The sequence below is a fragment of the Buceros rhinoceros genome, unplaced genomic scaffold (assembly GCF_000710305.1).
Source record: "Buceros rhinoceros silvestris isolate BGI_N320 unplaced genomic scaffold, ASM71030v1 scaffold18781, whole genome shotgun sequence".
Taxonomy (NCBI): Eukaryota; Metazoa; Chordata; class Aves; order Bucerotiformes; family Bucerotidae; genus Buceros; species Buceros rhinoceros.
The window spans coordinates 92,037-109,078 of NW_010396167.1; the positions used below are offsets into that span (position 1 = coordinate 92,037).

The window sequence follows — 17,042 nt, forward strand, 5'->3', positions numbered from 1 at the left end:
TCTGTCCGGGAGCCGCTGCACTGGCTTTGTTGGCCACAGAGGAAGCTTCTAGCAGCCTCTCACCGAAGCTACTCCTGTAGCACCCCCTGCTACCAAAACCTTGCCCTGCAAACCCGCTGCAGTCTGTGTGTGGGATGTCTGCTGGCAAAGGGCACATTTTCAGTGCACTGTTCCGTTTGCAGAAGTGCTGATTCGCCTGCGGATTTTCTTCAGTTTATTAAATGAAGCCGAAGGACAAAATGAGAGTAACTTGGGTGGCTTTGAGCAGCTGCAGTGGTACTTGCTCAAACAGAGATGTCAAAAGCAGCCTCCTGTGAGGCTCCGTTCTCTGAAGTAGAACAGCAGGTGATCAATAGCTGTTAAAGATACCAGTATCTCAGTACCACCCACAGACACTGCAAAGACGTCTGCTAGTATATCAAGCCAGACGCTTTTCACACATTCTTCCTCTTGCAGGAAAGCACTATGGCATGTAATAGAGTAATAATCTTTTGTTGTAATTTTAAATCAGTCTTGGAGTTCTGTAGTAGAAATACAGCCCTCCATTAAATCCTAAGTGTTTTGGAGTAATTTCCACAACGCACTATGGCATCTTCTAGAAACCTGTTCCAGTCTGAATGTTTAAATCGTCTGTAGGGTTTAACTGTCAGGAGCATAAACAGGCCATAAAACTTGGAGGGGTGGGGGGAACTCCTTGGGGTTTGATGCAGAACGTTTAGTTAAGGGCGATACGTGTGTCATTTTCTTGGCTTAATATAGAAAAACAAACCTTTTAGCCCACTTACACCCTGAATCTTTTGTGGAATAAAGTTACTAGCCCCAGGGAGGTGCAAACAAAAGGACATCTAATCCATCTGCTCGTCTGGAGAATTCAGCAGTGTCAGCTCCTGGCCCTATCGGCTTCCACAGAGGCAAGTTGTCTCTGCTCAAAGCCAATACTTCTTCCATCTGGGGCATTGGTCCTGGGTAGCTGGAGAGAGACACCTGATCGAATGGATGACCTCAGGAAGTGGGGGTTTGCTGGGTTGTTTTTTCCTTTTAAATTGAATGAGATCATGGTCGTGTTTAACAAGACTGATAATAGCCCTGACCGTACTGTTGGAACAATTTTCAGAGTAATTGCCCTGTCAGTTACAATTAGGTATTTGCAAGCACCTGCCCTGCCAGGACTAAAGCAGAGAGACCAGCGAGTGAGGGTTGGTATGAACTTGGGTCTGTGGGGTGGTTTCGGTTCAGTGGTTTCTGGTTTTCATCTGTTAATCCAGAGTCCAGACTGATTTTTAAATAACAATTTTGACAAAACATCCCAACCGTCTTTCAGTAACTATTTACTCAGGTGCTCTTGTTCCTGTAACCGTCATTACCCACAAAAGACCTGTGGAAAGCCTCCTGACAGGATGCAGCACAGTGTGGAGAGGGCAGAGGCCATGGGGAGGAGGGCTCTGAGGGGTTAACAAACCCGATAAACAGAAAAGGCTAGGAGAGAATTTGTGATGTCTGACGTGAATAATATTTTTCCATGTCCCCTATGAGTATAATATAACAGCACTACATTGTGAGTAATTCTGCTGAGAATTGTGCTGATTTAGAGCTCTTTGAGCAGGGCATAAAGAGAATCTGTTTTCCTGATGTGACTGGCTCTTGCTATCCTTGAATTAGTGCGTAGCTTGAAAATAAACCCATCCATTTTCTCATGGTAAAGAGATTCCTAGTTCACGTCTAACCGTCCAGATTGATGGTGTCTCCAGGGCTGCCGGCATCTCTCGCCAGTGTTCGGGCAGTGCTGGCAGGCAGAGGGAAGCAGCCTGGAGCTGCGCAGCACAACTATCCCTTATGCCCAAGTGAGACTTTATTTGCTTTGCTGTGGCTTTAAGAATAATGTTGGAGGACTGTGAATCAACAGTATATTGAAATAAAAACGGTATAGTGGTGCTTGGTGGAGACAAAGGCATGTAGCAAGCCACTGGTAATTCTTGGGGGTTTTTCCTTAAACGAAATAAGAATCTGGTGGTTGTTAGATCTAATTATCTCTCCTGCTAAACAATAAATTAAACGGCTGTATAAAGCTTGCCTCCTTTTTAAATCAATGCCTTTGATTTATTATGTGAGCAAGATACTAAAATTAGTCTAGTGAGTGATGCAAGGAAAACCAGGCTGCTTTTGTTCTGGGAGGTAGTCGCAGCCCTGGCTTTCAGGATCTACGGGTGATTCACTTACATCAGTTTCGACTTCCCGTGTTGTCTGTGCACTCTGGCTCTCGGCTTAATGCTGTGCTGGTCTCGGTAGTCTGTCGTGGTGGGATTGCTTCATTATGATAAAACCCCAGAAAGGGTGCTGAAGGTGGTGAAGGTCTGGGCTCAACAGATGCGAGTCTGTAACCAAACCCGATCAGTGGTGTTGTCCTCAGGTAATTAATGACAATGCTCCTCGTAGCTGCTCGCAAGCCTCCAGTAGCGGCTGCTCCTGCACAAGGCTTCCCAAGGCAAGAGTTTTCTTAGCCTTCTCATGAGGATGTTCTCCTTAATGCCTCATTTGGGTATTTTTTTTCTTCAGTTTAAGCCTCCTGTTTTCTGTCCAGTATACTATAGATTTAGAGACTGGATTTTACTCCCTGTGAAATCTTTTGTGTTAGTAAATGACAAATGGAAAGACTTTGTCTCTCTTCTGCATAGTTGCAAGCTGAGAGTTATGGCACTGCTTTAACTTGTTCCCCACCTTAGGAGAGTTGTTTGGGGATATGTAGCATATATATATTAATTATAATCAATAGTTATGTTCATCTAGAAAGCTCAGAAAAAAACCTGTGTTGGAAAAAATGAATCAAAATTGTTGTTTTTCTTTCACAGGGTGCGAGAGTGCAAAACACAGCCAAGAATTTGGGAGTGAGGGATCGAACGCCACAGTCTGTGCCAAGGTAACTGACTGTGTCCTGGACCACGATTTGGTCTAGTTTGTGCCAACTTCTGTCCTAGCAGCTCAAAAGCTAACGGTAAACATGGACTGTATTGTGCACTGACTGGGAAGATTTGGCATTCAGTCTACATAGAATCAATTAGGTTCTTGGCTGCACAGTTTTACGTAAAGGAATTAGCTGCAGAAGCTCAGGCTACGCAGCACTTCAAAATGTGCTCGTTTTTGAAACCTGGTTCACGTTAATTCTGAGAACAATGGAGTAAGTCCTTCATCACTTGTGATGTTTAGTGGTTTGGGGGAACTATTCGTAACTAAATCCCTACCCCGTGTTAATGAAATACTGTACTGCGGTATCTCAGCACAATCACGTTCTGGTTGCTTGTAGAGATGATGTAGTCTTTCTGTGTCTCTTCCTGAAATGTCCATTAGAATGAAAAATGCGACTGTTCTATATGCAGCTTTTTAATGCTGTGATGGATTGCAGGTACCTGAAATGTTTCTTAACAAGCACAATACTTACAAACAAAAATAACCAAACAACCACCTGAATTCTGTCTTAAAGTGGTTTTATAATCCTAGCTCTAATTTAAACTGGATTTTTACCAGTCTAAAACAATGCTTTTTGCTGACTAATGGTAACACATTGAATGAGATGCGAGGCAAACAGGTATGTGGAACACCAAACAGACTCACTGCGGTGTTTTCCTTTCCTTAAGGAAGTGGGGAGTTAGTCACGGCTGATGGCGGTAACCATGAACACACACACGATCCACAACTTCACAGAAAGACTCCTCTGGGCTCCGAGCACTAATACCAGGAACCTTTTCTAGGGCAGTTCGCTTCCCTTCTCTCAGGGGTCCCAGTTGTTCCCATCACTGCTCATAATTTGTGTGTTAAAAGCGGCTGCGTGTCGTTCCGTGCCTGTGCTCGGTGTGATTCTGGAAGAGGGGCGCACCTGAACTGTGCCGGGTACGAGTAAATCTCAGCAGCAGCTGCGCTTCCGTTGTTGAATAGCAGCGCTGGACGGCCTGACAGCTCTTGCCTAGTGGGAAACTAAGGCAGTGAAATAACATTTTACAGTAAAAGCTGCAAGAAGCCTTTTCGTATTTTGAATAGTAAGGGTTTGGCCTTAGATGGACTCCTCCTTCATGGCAACCCCGGAGACAGCCAAAGAACTGTTGCAGACCAAACTTTTCCCACCTCTAACTGACAGAGCATCTGTCTAGATTCAGAGCTGTGGTGATAAAGGAAACATCTGAAGTTCTTAAAAAGAAAAACTTAGCCATGAGACATTTTTTGATTTGGTGTCAGTTGAGGAAAGATCACCGCTTTCCAGCTGACACTCACAACACAGTAGCAGAAAGCTGAAGAAAGTTAGGAGATAGCTCCTAGAACACAGAAGAGGATGCGTCCCGCACGCTTGCCAGGCAGCAGCAGCAGTGTCACAGGAATACCGCACTGCCCTCGGCATCTGGGGCGCTGGGAGTCCCCTTAGGGAGAAAAGTCCCGTGTGTCAGGGTAGTCCTCAGCAGGAGGGATGCTTCTGGTGCATCAGTAAACAATTCTGTGGGTTCTCTGCCTTAAAGAACGTTACCGTTGCCTTTGGTCCTGTTTCACATCACTTGGCAGCGTTCTCGGTTCTCTGCAGTTGCTGCTGTTTGCTGCTGCTTCTCGGCTCCAATACAAACCGACCCAGAACAGGCTGTTTCTGCCCTAGGCTGTCTCCAGCAGCTGCAGCTCCTCAGGGACTTACACAGCCTTGTGTTAGTTTGCGTCAGAATTCCCTCCACATCGCTTGCTCTGAAGACAAGTAAATCTTAACGATTACCTTTTCAACCTGACAAATACGCAGACCTCGGTACTCAGGGCTGAGCTTTTCTGCATGTTGTTCCACGGAAATTAGATTTTGCTGAAACACCATCATGAGCTAACCCAGCTGCAATTATTAGATGAGATTCAGACGGTAATTTTATCTGTCTGTTGCCAGCTTTGAATATTACTGCTTTATTACAGCAGCGGAATCGAGTAACGCCGGTCACCCCGGTTTGTTTTCCTCTGCATGCCTGTCTATATGAAGATCAGGCCATCTTATTCTCTTGTTGCTCTAGAGATAGAAGTGTATGGGCTTATATACGGCTCTGACAAACACGTTGGTGCCTGCGCCACATGACCTGAAATGACAGCGTTTCTGAGTTTGCCAGATGACAGTGGGGCAGAGCCCCGTGATCTCCAGAAGACGTTACGGTGGAGGCTTGAAGGCAGGTTTGCAGTTGCCGTTTGGCTGATGGAACTGGTGCTCCCCGTTCTTACCATCCCGAAGCAGCGCTGCTGGTAACCACTGCTGGTGAGGTTCAGAGGGGAGCGATTTAGCCCATGGCCATTGTGTGGTGTCAGTGTCCCACAGGTTTAACCCCTGAGGGAACTGCTGTCAGAACAGCACTGCCCCCCCGCCAGGAGGTGCTTTTTCTGCCAAGATGTGCCCAGATGTTGATGAGGCAGATGGTGCTCACGGGGCAGCCATGTGTCCAGTGCCTCACAGAGCTTCAGGAGCAGAGTAGCACTCAAGGAGGCACCAGGCCGTTGATCCTTCAGCTGTTTGTGGAGCCCAAGAGATTTTTGTTTTCTATGTGGTTTTTAGTATGGTTTTGAAATTTATGATGAGTTAAAATGGAGGCATATAAATTAATGTCATGTTTAGCAGGCAAATTTGCAAATTATACTTGGAAAACTCAGGTACCCTGAGCATCTCAAATGTCCCTGGCCCTCAAGCCACTGGACCATTCACCCCCCGCCTGTGCCAGACCTACCAAACCTGCTATCTCTGTGGCTTTGGTATTTCAGTGTCAGAGATTCCGCATGTTGCGTATTAATGCACGTGCAGTGTGACTGTCTGTCTCTTTTTTGGCTTCAGATGCTTTTTCTTCTTCCCGTGCCATACTTGTTCTCTTCACTGCTCGTTCAGTGATACACTGTCCCTGAGGAAAACACGTAATCTCCAGATGAGCCCGTGTCTCTTGCTGGTTCTAATTGCGGTGGCTGCAGGGAGGGTGCCGTGTGCTGGACACGCAGAGCAGCGAGCCCAGGGTCAGAACGGCTGACCCTTGTCTTCAGTATTCCTGGCATCAGGGGGAAGTTTCAAACACTTGCTGATAACCAAGGCTCTGCAAAAGGGTTTAATGGAAGTTCAAAAGCCTTTATAAGTGAAGGGGTGCTACTGTAACCTGTAGTGATTTGAACCAAATCTTACTGGTCTCATAGGGAACTGTGTTAGCATGGGGTGTAACTGCGCCAAAACAAAACTAGAGGTGATCGCCTTCACCAAGCAGCTTTTCCTCTTGCTTTGCAGTGCAGAAGACTTAAACTCAGTTCATGTTCCTTAAATTTACCGGGGTTAATAACAGTCAAGTTCCCAGAATAACAATTGCTCTGTTTTGTCCTTGTCAGATTATACAAGCTGTGCCAGCCGCCACCACCCGTGGGAGAAGAATGAGAACTGCTTCAGAAGGTACCCCAGTAACGGCCTTGAGGTTGCTGGGACCGTGTGACAAAGTCTAACTGCACTGTAGCAGCACGTGCCTGGGGCTCTGATGTGTAAGAAACCCCTTTACTCAGGATACAGAAAGAAATACCCTAAATATTTGTTATTGGCATTGAAAAATGACTTCCAAAAGCGTGTCTGGAGTCTGTGCACTCTGGCCTTACACTAGTAGGACAGGAATCTTCCTTGGGAATTTTACACTGGAATCAGGTTCCTGTTCAGCCGCGTGATAGGCACAGCCCGCAGCTCGAAAGCCAGCGTCCCGTTCTGAGAGAAGGTCTTCACCTGTCCGCCACGCAGAACATGTCCTTGTGGGAGGAATAACAGCCCAGATGAGCCAGGCTCGGTAACGAGCTCGTGCCTCGTGTGGGGCCATTTGCACTGACAACCCCTCTCTTTCTGCTGCCACCATAGTTTCTCAGAAGGATGACGTAGCTGTTCCAGTACATGACGTAAGTGAGGGTTAGAGACACCAAACCCCTCTTGGAGTGGTGTTCCCTGGCTGCAGGCAGGTTGCTGCTGCATGCCCCTACCCAGCACGCTCAGCCGCCTCTGCAGCAGCCCGCTGTCCTGCTCCTTCGGGAGGAGCTGCCCCGCGGCACATGCGGTGAGCCTCTGCCCGTGCTGGTGACCGCTGGAGAAGGGGACCTCCCATCGTCACCCATGGTCAGACTGAACTTCAGGCTCTGCCTGCTGGCTGCTTGATGTTCTGCACCTGCGCGTTCCTGAGCGGCCAGAGCTGTGTGTATTCTCACGTCGAGGCGAGGACGGGGCGGAGGTGTTAGGTCTAACTGGAATGCCTGTGGTTTGAGTTGGAGCATCGCTGGGGTTTGATGTTCTGTGCTGCCACTTCCCCTATCTTGTCGGAATTGTTTTGTATAGTGTTCCAGGTCTCTGGAGTGGCGATTGTTACAAATTTGTTTTGAATTTGTACCGAGTGTTTAGAGGGCCCAGGGAAAATGTGTCTGCATTTGGCTGTCCTTCTGGCCAGAGGCTTTTCAGAGAAGATGCCCCCAAGTGAGATTTCATATGTGAACACGTTAAAACCAAACCTACTACTCGTAGCAGCAGCTACACGTTCTATTACGGCAGGACACGCTGTCTGAATAAAAATCAACTTTGTACTCCAGTGGCTTCTAGTTACACCGTAGCAATCAAACCTCACAACATAATTGTTGCCCGTATCTAATTATTTATGAAAATTTCAGCAAATACATTAAATCAACAAAGACAGTAAGTGAGAATTGAAAGTGGGCTGTACTCTTGCAGAGAGTGTTTTATCCAGGATGTTTAGGGGACTTGTTACTTTTCTCCAAAGGAGGAAGTAGAATCCCTACCTTTCTCAGTATTCTTCATGTTTTTACACAGACTTTAACTTTGCTAAGAAAAAATAAATATTTTTATATATCCACAGATATATGTCTGCACATATATGTGAGTTTTACTATGTATGTATTTATGTAGCCATACCAGTTACTGGTCCAACCTTAAATATAGAATGTTTGCCTTAAACTGTGACAGACGTGCAGTTGTGGACACTTTAGAAACAATTTCATCTTTGTGCTTTGAATTTTACACTCCTTCGTAGCTGCTGGAAGCTGTGGGACTACAATCTTCCTTATAAAAACAAAAAACCCCAAACAAACAAGATTGGAAAAAAAGAAGTTTTACTCTTTAGAAACTGACTGTTTTTTGTAGGATGACCTGATGCTTGTCCATGAAGAGTCGCTGTCCTGGTCAGGATCTCGTACTTTGGGATGTGTTTTATTTGGAGACGGTGCTGGCTGGGGGAATTCCTGCTCCAGGCAGAAGCACCAAAAACATTCTATCTCCTGCTCGATCAGAGCCCTGAAGCACAGAGAAGATCCTCGTGCCATGGCTGGTGCTGGTGTCAGCCCCGGCTGCAGGTTCGCCTCTTCCTGGGAGATTTGCCCGCGTGAGTTTTGGTCTTTTGCTGCTGTGTGAGGCTGTCAGGATGCGAAATGACCGCGAGGACAAGATCTGCTGCGTGTGCGCACCTAATCGTAGCTCATCGCCGCCTCTGTGTTGAACTGGTAGGAGTGCGAGCATGCTGGAATAGCCCCCCTGGATGATTTGGTGATTGGGGTTTGCTGGGGAAAGCCTGGGGCAACAGACGTCTGTAAACCCCACGGGACAAACAGTCCGGAGCCAGGCGCCGGACTACACTCTCGAGCTCTTGTTTCAGGAGTGTCCATCAGAAATCTTGACCTCTGTTTTTTGTATCTAATTTTTGGTTCTTTGGGGGTTTTCCCCCCGCTTCTGAGATGCGGTTTTCAAAACCTACTCAGCACTATGAGCTTCGTTGGTGACCTGTGCTGCAGAATAAAGTGTCCCTTTAGCCTGGCATCAAAGGGGCTCGGAAACATAAGCCCTGATTTTGTGGGATTACAGGTAGCACGTAAAGACAGGATTTCCAGAGGAAATTGGGCATAAATGTCTCACTGACTGTCTGTGGACAGTGGGCATCTCGTTTCTCACAGTGTCCTTCAAAAGCCAGTGTTTGCTCAAAACCTGGTGCAGCTTTTCACAGTGCTGCTCTTGTCCCTCTGTCTGCACAGTGTGCTGCACGGGCTAACGTGTCTGGCTTCTGATAATGCCACGTGGGCCTTTAAGCAGCTCGCTGTTCAGTAATGAATTTACAAGTGTTCATTGTAAAAGCTATTTATCTTGTCTGGTGTATGTAGAGGAGGTATCTCTTCCTTATGCAAGGTGTACTTGCAGAGTAGAGAAAATCTGTTTTCATCACGGTATGTTTATCCTCTCATAAATTCTTAGACTTACAGGTGACAAGAGATGACCGAGAGTGATGATTTACGAGCACTGTAACACCCCCAGCTTGTTAAATCCTTGCTTCCTCAGCACGGGGTGGTGCAGCCTGTCTGTATGACAACGTGGAGTACTGGCTTAGGGGAAGCGTTCTGAAGGCGGTTGTGGACTTTTTCACCCAAGACAAGTGTAGTTCTTCTGGGAACAAACTCAAGCATCCAGGGATGTGTGTTACCAAACACTGCCTGCCGCAATTTAGTCCATGGGGGATGCCTGGGAGATGGAACAGCTGGGAAGGGAGGGTGAAGGGCCAAGGAACAGCTATGTTGCCATAGGATTCCTGCTTGGAAAAAACTTAGATTTTAATTTTAAGGTAGAGCTGATGATGTTTGGCCTGTCATTGTCACCATCTCCTATGAATAATAGGATGCTAAACAGTCTTTAATCAATTAACTGAGCACTGATTCAGTCTAGTGTCCCAAACTGAGCATTTCATATCCCTTCGTTTCGTTGTACGTTGTAAGCGAATACAGAAATGTACGTGTTCCAGTTTCTCAGTGTCAGACATTTCTGTGGTTAGGGAACCATTTTCAAGTAAGCATCCCTGCTGTCCGCTGAACCAGCCGGTCACTTCCATCTCCACCGAGAGCTGCAGTCCTGAGCGGCTTTTTGGATAGTTCGCGCTGGGTTTTAGTTAATTCATTGGGTTGTTCTTCAGGTGTTTGTTTTAATGCAGTCAGTAGTGGCCAGAACTGCTCTTCTATGGTTTTAGAGCCAAAACAATAATCATACTGCATTTCACTTCTCAGAATCCGCAATGGAAAAAAAATTACCCAGTTTCATTGATCTTTTTTTACCCAGAGTAGTTCACAAGCAAACAGTGATGGTTTTATTAATTCATTGTCAGATGTAGAGTGTGTGTGTATATATATAAAAAGACAATTGCCTGAATGTGAGTGTCCGTGTCATGGTTAAGCAGGATGCTTAAAACTGGGAAGTCTCCTTCATAAACTTTCATTTAAATTGTGAAATCAGTAACTGTAGTATGTACGCGTAGTGTCCCACGCTCTTTACAGCTCCTTCATGGGTATGTCTGCTAGCATTTTATGCATATTTTGCACCATTTTTGTTTAACCTTGGGGGGAGTTTCTCAAGCTAGAGCATTGCCTGGTGTATTTTCTCTCTGTGCCTGTTGATGAAGGCGGGTCGTGCTTTTCTCACTGTACCCCAGCAGCAGACTGGTGATGGTGAAGCAGATGCACGGCCCGAACCTGTCTCAGGATACCTGGATTTCTCATCATTGAACTACAAAAAAATACTGAACTGGTATTTTTGAATGCTAACAATTACGTAGGGGTTTTATGTGCTGTATATACCAATCAAGTTTTCCTAAAGACAGCTCATTACTAGGAAAGTTTCCCTCTTCCTGCTAGAAGATGGGCGTTTGTTCTGTTACGTGTAGATGAATATAGAGCACGCGCAGTCATGCAGATGTTACCATGGCCAGAAGGTTCAGGTTGCCCAGAGGCCAGTCAAGTCGTCATTTCTCATGTTCTTCTCCAGAAATAACGTCTCCATGCTGGAAATCCTGTATGGCTGGAGTGGAACTACTTCAGAAATAACACCTGCTTCAGTTGGGAGGTCCAGGGAGAGTGTTCCCAATAGCTCGGACATTTCTGCGAGTACTTAGATTTGGACTTTCATGCGAAAGACCGCAAGATCTTCTGGGGGTCCGTGCGTCCTGCCTGCGCCATGCACCACATCTTAAAGGACTAAGCAGCCTCATTAACTTCTTAACACCCTGTATATAGTGTCTGTATTTGTTATACTCGTGTTACACTTTAAAAATGAACTTAGTTTCTGCCTTGAGTATTGCACACTTTTCCAAGTGAAGAATATATGGTTTGTACGGTCTCGTGAAGCACAAGTTACTGCCTCGACCCGTTATGCGTAAGTACGGCCACGCGCAGAATTGCTGTGTGCCCTTGTTTGACAACAGTCAGGTGAGCAGCTCTGTGGCTAGTGGAGTTTGTTAGGAGTAACCTTTGGAATTCAATGATAAATATCATTGAAACGTGGATTTGAACTACTTTCTCCTTTTTTTGTACAAGTGCCTGTGTAGCATACGTTGGATCGGTTGCTGTACTGATGATGGGTTAAACTAATACTGTGTACTTCTAGATCTATGGTTTATTTTTTTAATCTACATACTGCAGACTGGAATGGTAACAGTGTATTTCAAATAAAACCATTCATAATATGGCCACTGCGAATCTCTTTATTTGTAAAGCAAGAAATAAGCTGGGGGGGAAGAGGGTTTGGGGGTCTTTAACCCTTTCAGTATGGCTGCCTGAGGAATCCTGCTGCAGGAGAAGAGAAATTAAACTTCTGGAGATAAATGTTTGTAATAAGGATCTCTGAGATCCCAGACCCAGTCTAGTGTTGTTGCTGACAATTAAAGTCTGTCTTTACAACCAGTGGAAAAACCAGCCTCTGTGAGCCGCAGTCCCTGGCTTTGGGCAGCTCTGCTTCATGAAGGCTGGAAGAGACACAGGCATGAAAAGCCCCTTTCTGGCCTCACGGTCCCCATTTGGACCCCCCACAACAGTCCAGAACATTCCCTGATTCTGGCGTTGCCGTGTCTGCAGGCGGGGGTGCGAGGCGCTCATCATCTGTTCTCTGCTGCGCACAAGGAAAACCTGACGAGCAGAACGTGGAGCGGTGCGCTCCCTGCGCTCGCCTCCACCTGGAAATGACCAACCCCTCAAGGGACCGGGAACTCGCTGCTGGGGCTGCAAGGGGCTGCACCAAATGTTTCCTTCGTGCACTGGAAGCTGGTGACCCATCGGGCCTCGCTGAGCAGTTGTCTCTGTGAAGGATGGTCTGAGTTCCACATGGTGGTTGTGATCAAGAGGAACAGCGGAGGCAGGACCACATGGCTTTGTAAAATCTGGTTTGTTTTCCATCTTCTGCTAGCGGGGAGCAGGGTGAGGATGAAAGTAGCATTTCATGTTTTGTTGTTAATTAGATTTCTTTATCAGGGCAGGTGGGATTTTAACATCTGGACTAAATTACCGGTGTCTTTCCTTGTGAAGTGTAACAGCCTCTAGAAGTACGAGGAAATTGCACTGGGTATGTTCTGGCAGCCTAATCAAATAAAAGGAACACCAATAGGTTTTGATTCTGCTTTCATTTAAATGAATAACCAAATTTTCATTGACTACAGAAAAAGAATCCATAACACTGGGACTATTATGCCAGAACTGGACTAGCTTTGAATGCTCATCAACGTGTTTAGTTCAGTTAATTAATGGAACTATTCATGTCTCAAGGCAGAAAGCTCAACTGGAAATGAGAAGCAGACCACGTGTAATCAATGGGGGTTTGTCATTGACCAGCCGTATGGAAGGACGGATCAAACCAGCGCAGGGCTTGTTCACTTGCCTGCAATCACCAGTCCTGCATCAGCCAAGGTCGGTGCCTCACTGCAAAAGGCAATGACAAAGTACCACCCGTCTAGGAAAAGGAGCATCTGATCCTGCTCAGTGCTGCTCGATCATGTTGTAATACACTTCCAGATACGTCGAGCGACGGGTGAATTCAAATTCAAGACAAAGTGAAGCCTGGTTGAACGTTTAGCAATGAGTTAGATGGTGTTCCCAACAGGAAAATACATAAAGCTGTTACAGATTTAGAAGTCGGGTGTTTGGAATCTTGACAGCACACCCTGGAAAATGAGTAGCTTGGGAAACAGGGCAATAATTATAACCATGTGCTAGCTGTAAAGGACACTTGCGGGCCTGGTGCAGACAGAACAGGTAGTAGGGTTTTTTCTGGACTGTTCCCATGACTTCAAGAGAAAGCACTAGCATTTGAAACTGAATTGTGGGACTAAACTACATTATCTGGATAGTCCTCACACAACAGTCACAAGGAGAACGAGAACCTCTTTTTAGCCATAACTCTTATCTTCAGTGAAACACAAATGCTCTACTTAATCCTGGTTTTAATTCTAATGCAAGAAGTGTAATAATTGGTGTCTCTCTACTGTTCTCAGTAACAAAACAATGTGTTAAATGGGATTTAAAGGCTTTTTCCTCTTTTATTTCCCTCTTTCGTTTAATAAATTCCTGTGTTCATGCCAGTGAGCTGCCTTTCAGAGGAACAGTGGAAGTTAAAATTCCAGTCGCCCTGAGGTTATGACCCTACTGTGCCTTCACCATCTCTTTGTAAGTCTGTTAGGAGCTTCCTGGGAGAGGAGTTGCCCCGGTGGTGAGCCGTCAGGCGCAGGGAGGACGCTGAAGGCGGCAGAGTGACTGAGGTGCTTTCTGTTGAGATTGCAGGTAAAACACACCCTATTTCCTTTGGAGTTTAGCTATGATCTAAATAAGCTTATAACAAAAAACACCGTTCAGTATCGCGGAAGTAGAATATAGGGCTGATGGTCTTTCGTAAATCTGGTTGCTAGAAAAACAGATACCTGTGGCAGTTAGAAAGTGGGACAACTGCTTGTATCGTGTTTTAGAATAGAGTTGAGATGAGGAGGGCAGAAAAAACAGTGGAAATCCCTATTTGTCGCTAGGTATCCTTAATACTTAAATTTGCTTTGGGCCACAATAGATCGAAAGGATGAGGTTGTCACCCTCATTATAATTAGGATTTCCATAAAATTCAAAGCAGTTCAAAATTTTCTCCAAAGTAGAAAGTTTGATGTAGACTGAGGAGCTCGTTCTCTGCCCTTCTGCTCTCCCAGTGCTATCTCCCTGTTCCCAAGCACTAACAACCCCTGTGAACTTTCCTTAGGGCAGGCTCCGTGGGGAGGCCAAGCATGGAAGCTGTTCTCTGCTCCCCTTCAAAGCAAGAACTGCCGGTGCCGGCGGCTCTTCCCGTGCGCTGAGCTGCTTTCTGTTTCGTTCAGCGCTGCTCTGGTGAACGTCCCTGAGCGCTGCCGACGTGCGAGCGCTGCCGGGCTATTTCACACTTGTGATACGGGGAAGCAGGGCTGCTTTGAAGAAGGTGGGGTGAGGTGGAGGAAATGGGATTCCCCTTCTCGTGGGATTTGCTGCTGTTTTCACATGCAGCATTGTTCAAATACGGTGCTGTGGGAGATGAGGGGTTTTGCCAACCTTGCTGTTAACAGTCAGCGACTGAAAAATAACCAGGCAACGGTCGTGTTGTGTTTCAGCTGCTGGTCAGTGGTGGGAAGATGTGGGAGGACAGATGAGGGACGATGTCGAGGTTCCTCTGGCTAGCGCTCTTGTTAGTCCAGTGCATCTTGTGTGGTTTCAGCAGCAGAGATGCAGCGTTTGTTCAGCTTTGCTATATAACAAACTTAACGACCCAAGAATCTAAATCTGTCATTAAAAGCATTAATTCTGTTGAAATGTGTCTAGAGGCATGTTTATATTAATTAATTATGTAATGTTTTCATTGCATAGAAAGAACTTATCTCAAGAGATTTAAAAAGTTTTTAAATTAACCTATATACACGTTAAAAGACGTGCATAAATGAAGTTAAAGGAGTAGTTACAGGTTTTGCCCATCTCACCTGTTGAAACCATTTCACAAATGAGTCTCCAAAACTGCTTAGTAGATATTGTGCCTGTAGTTTGGACCCCACTTAGTTGGTAAAGTCTTTTTTTTATTATTTTGTCTTATGAGTCGCTCTTCCTGTTCTGACAGTTTATGAATAACCTTCCACCACATTTCAAACGCTAGTCCTTGTTTTGCGGGTGAGTTTAAACTGCATTCTCTGCCGAACTCCTCAAAGTCCTGCCGTAATGGCAGTCACATTTTTTACCTGTTCCTCGCCAGTGCCCACCCGATCTGCAGAGCTGTCTGTCTTACTGATGGGTTGTAAGTGTGCTGGGTCCTTGTTACGCTCACTCAATCTACTAGTTAAAAATCGGCAGTACTGCCGCAGTTAGGTTTTTACATTTGTGGACCTGTTTCCTAAAGAAATGATAATTGTTTCTTTAGGAAAAAAAACCAAACAACCAAAACACTCTGCTTTTTAAGACTGTTTTTGTATAGTTGGTAAAAAAAAAATGCAAGGTGACAGAAAGGCAGGAAAACAGCAAATGTGAAAGGTCCACATATTAATTTAGAAAACCTTCTGAAGTGGATTGGAGAGTACAGGAATACGTAGCGGAGTTGAGGACCTGGGGAAAAGCTGGATCTCGTGCTTCCTCCTCCCTTGGATTTAATTTCTGGAACTGATTTTCAGATGCAGAGCGCAGACTGAGGGGCTCTTGTTCAGTGCTCGAGTCCGCAGCAGAGGGTGGGTCGCAGCCCTTGGGAGAGGTCTGTGTACCCCACAGCCACCATTCCTTTACGTGATGAAAAGGGAGATGCTAATAAATCTTTAGAACAAATTCTGCTACCCTTATTCATCTCAGATAGCATCTTCCACAAGTATTCCTGATACGCGTGGAAGTGGGACGTTTTACTGTATATGTTAATGGAATGATATTACTTGCATCAAACCCTTCTGAAGGAGGAAGTTGAATTTGGTCAGGAGCTGGAATCCACTCCTTACCTCACAAGTAATTTCTGCAGCAATCCGGTGCCTTGTAGCTCATTTGGCGTTAAATCACAGCAGAATAATTGTCATTTTGCAAATCACTAATTCAATCTATTACAGTCCCTTTATGTAATTTGGAAGAGCATCCAAACCTGGTGCAGCCTGACCTAAATTAGATTGTGTGAGCCGATGAGATTGCAGAACAATGAGAACTACTGTTCATTTCTGCCGTCGCTTGAAAAAACAGAAGGACTGAATACAATGACCACATTATATAAAGGAGACCCATAGGGGCTTGCTAATTACATGAAATAATTAAATATTAACATATGCATAACAGCACCTAAATAGCAAAAAGTTGCAAAATAAAGAATTCCTCAGGAGTCGAAAGCTCTCAGCAGTCATTGGTGGAGCTGCCGATGGTGATGCTGGAGGTTCCTGCTGGCTGCCAGCTGCAGGGGGGAGAAGAGGGACACGCAGGGCAGAGGGTATTTTTTATCCACTGATAATTGTGCCTGTGAAGCCAAACACTTTCCTAGCTGCTGGCTCGTTGGTGCCCCACTCTGTGGAATGAGCATATAAACGTCCTCGCGTATAGTCAAAAGGGGTTATCGTTAGAGGTACTGCCGGCAGACTCGGGGGGGTTGAGGCTTTCTCTAACCGAAACGCTGAGGGTTTTTTCCCATTTCTGTGGTCAGGGATGATGGCCATCTCCTCTGCAGCACGGGGCGACACAAGGCTAATCGAGCACACCGAGCACCTCTCTTTGCCAAGCCTGCATGGCTCTATCCGCAGTCGTTCTGCACCATCTTAGGAGAGCAGCCCGAGCTTTGGGGTGTGTGGAAGGATCACAGGCCTCTCTGCAACATACTCAGCTGCACCGTTCTACAGATTCTGTGTGAGGAGAAACGCGTGCACCGGAGATCTTCACCACCCCTCCCTCCGCAGCACATCAGAGCTTACAGGACCGCTTCTGGTAGGCATTCTGAACGGGGAAGGGAGTGCCCTTGTCAGTGGCTGGCGGACGGTAACACCTTTATAGGGACAGTCAGTCTTTCGCCTGATACACACTCGCTGCTTGACAGTCTTGTGGTCTAGTCTGGCACAGAACAGGAAAACGGTTCCTTCTAGAATCCTGACCGAAGAAATTTGAACTTTCTTACAACTGAAAAGCTTCCCTTTGTTATCCAGGAGCAGAATAAAGTTCGTGTAAACATAATAGAAGTGCTGATGAAAAATACAGCACCACAGAAATGTCTTTGTAACAAGTAACAACTTTTT

The 17,042-nt window shown here is 45.9% G+C and overlaps 1 protein-coding gene across 1 annotated transcript in view; it reads left to right on the forward strand.

Moving 5' to 3' along the window:
• PREX2 (phosphatidylinositol-3,4,5-trisphosphate-dependent Rac exchange factor 2) overlaps nucleotides 1–6,403 on the forward strand; it is a gene marked incomplete at its 5' end in the record, with an annotated part of 91,462 nt that extends 85,059 nt beyond the window's left edge. The window contains 2 exons of the mRNA XM_010145830.1: nucleotides 2,847–2,914; nucleotides 6,358–6,403. Coding sequence (XP_010144132.1) covers nucleotides 2,847–2,914; nucleotides 6,358–6,403 — 114 coding nt within the window. The remainder of the gene's footprint in view (nucleotides 1–2,846; nucleotides 2,915–6,357) is intronic.
• Between the last annotated feature and the right edge of the window lie 10,639 nt (nucleotides 6,404–17,042).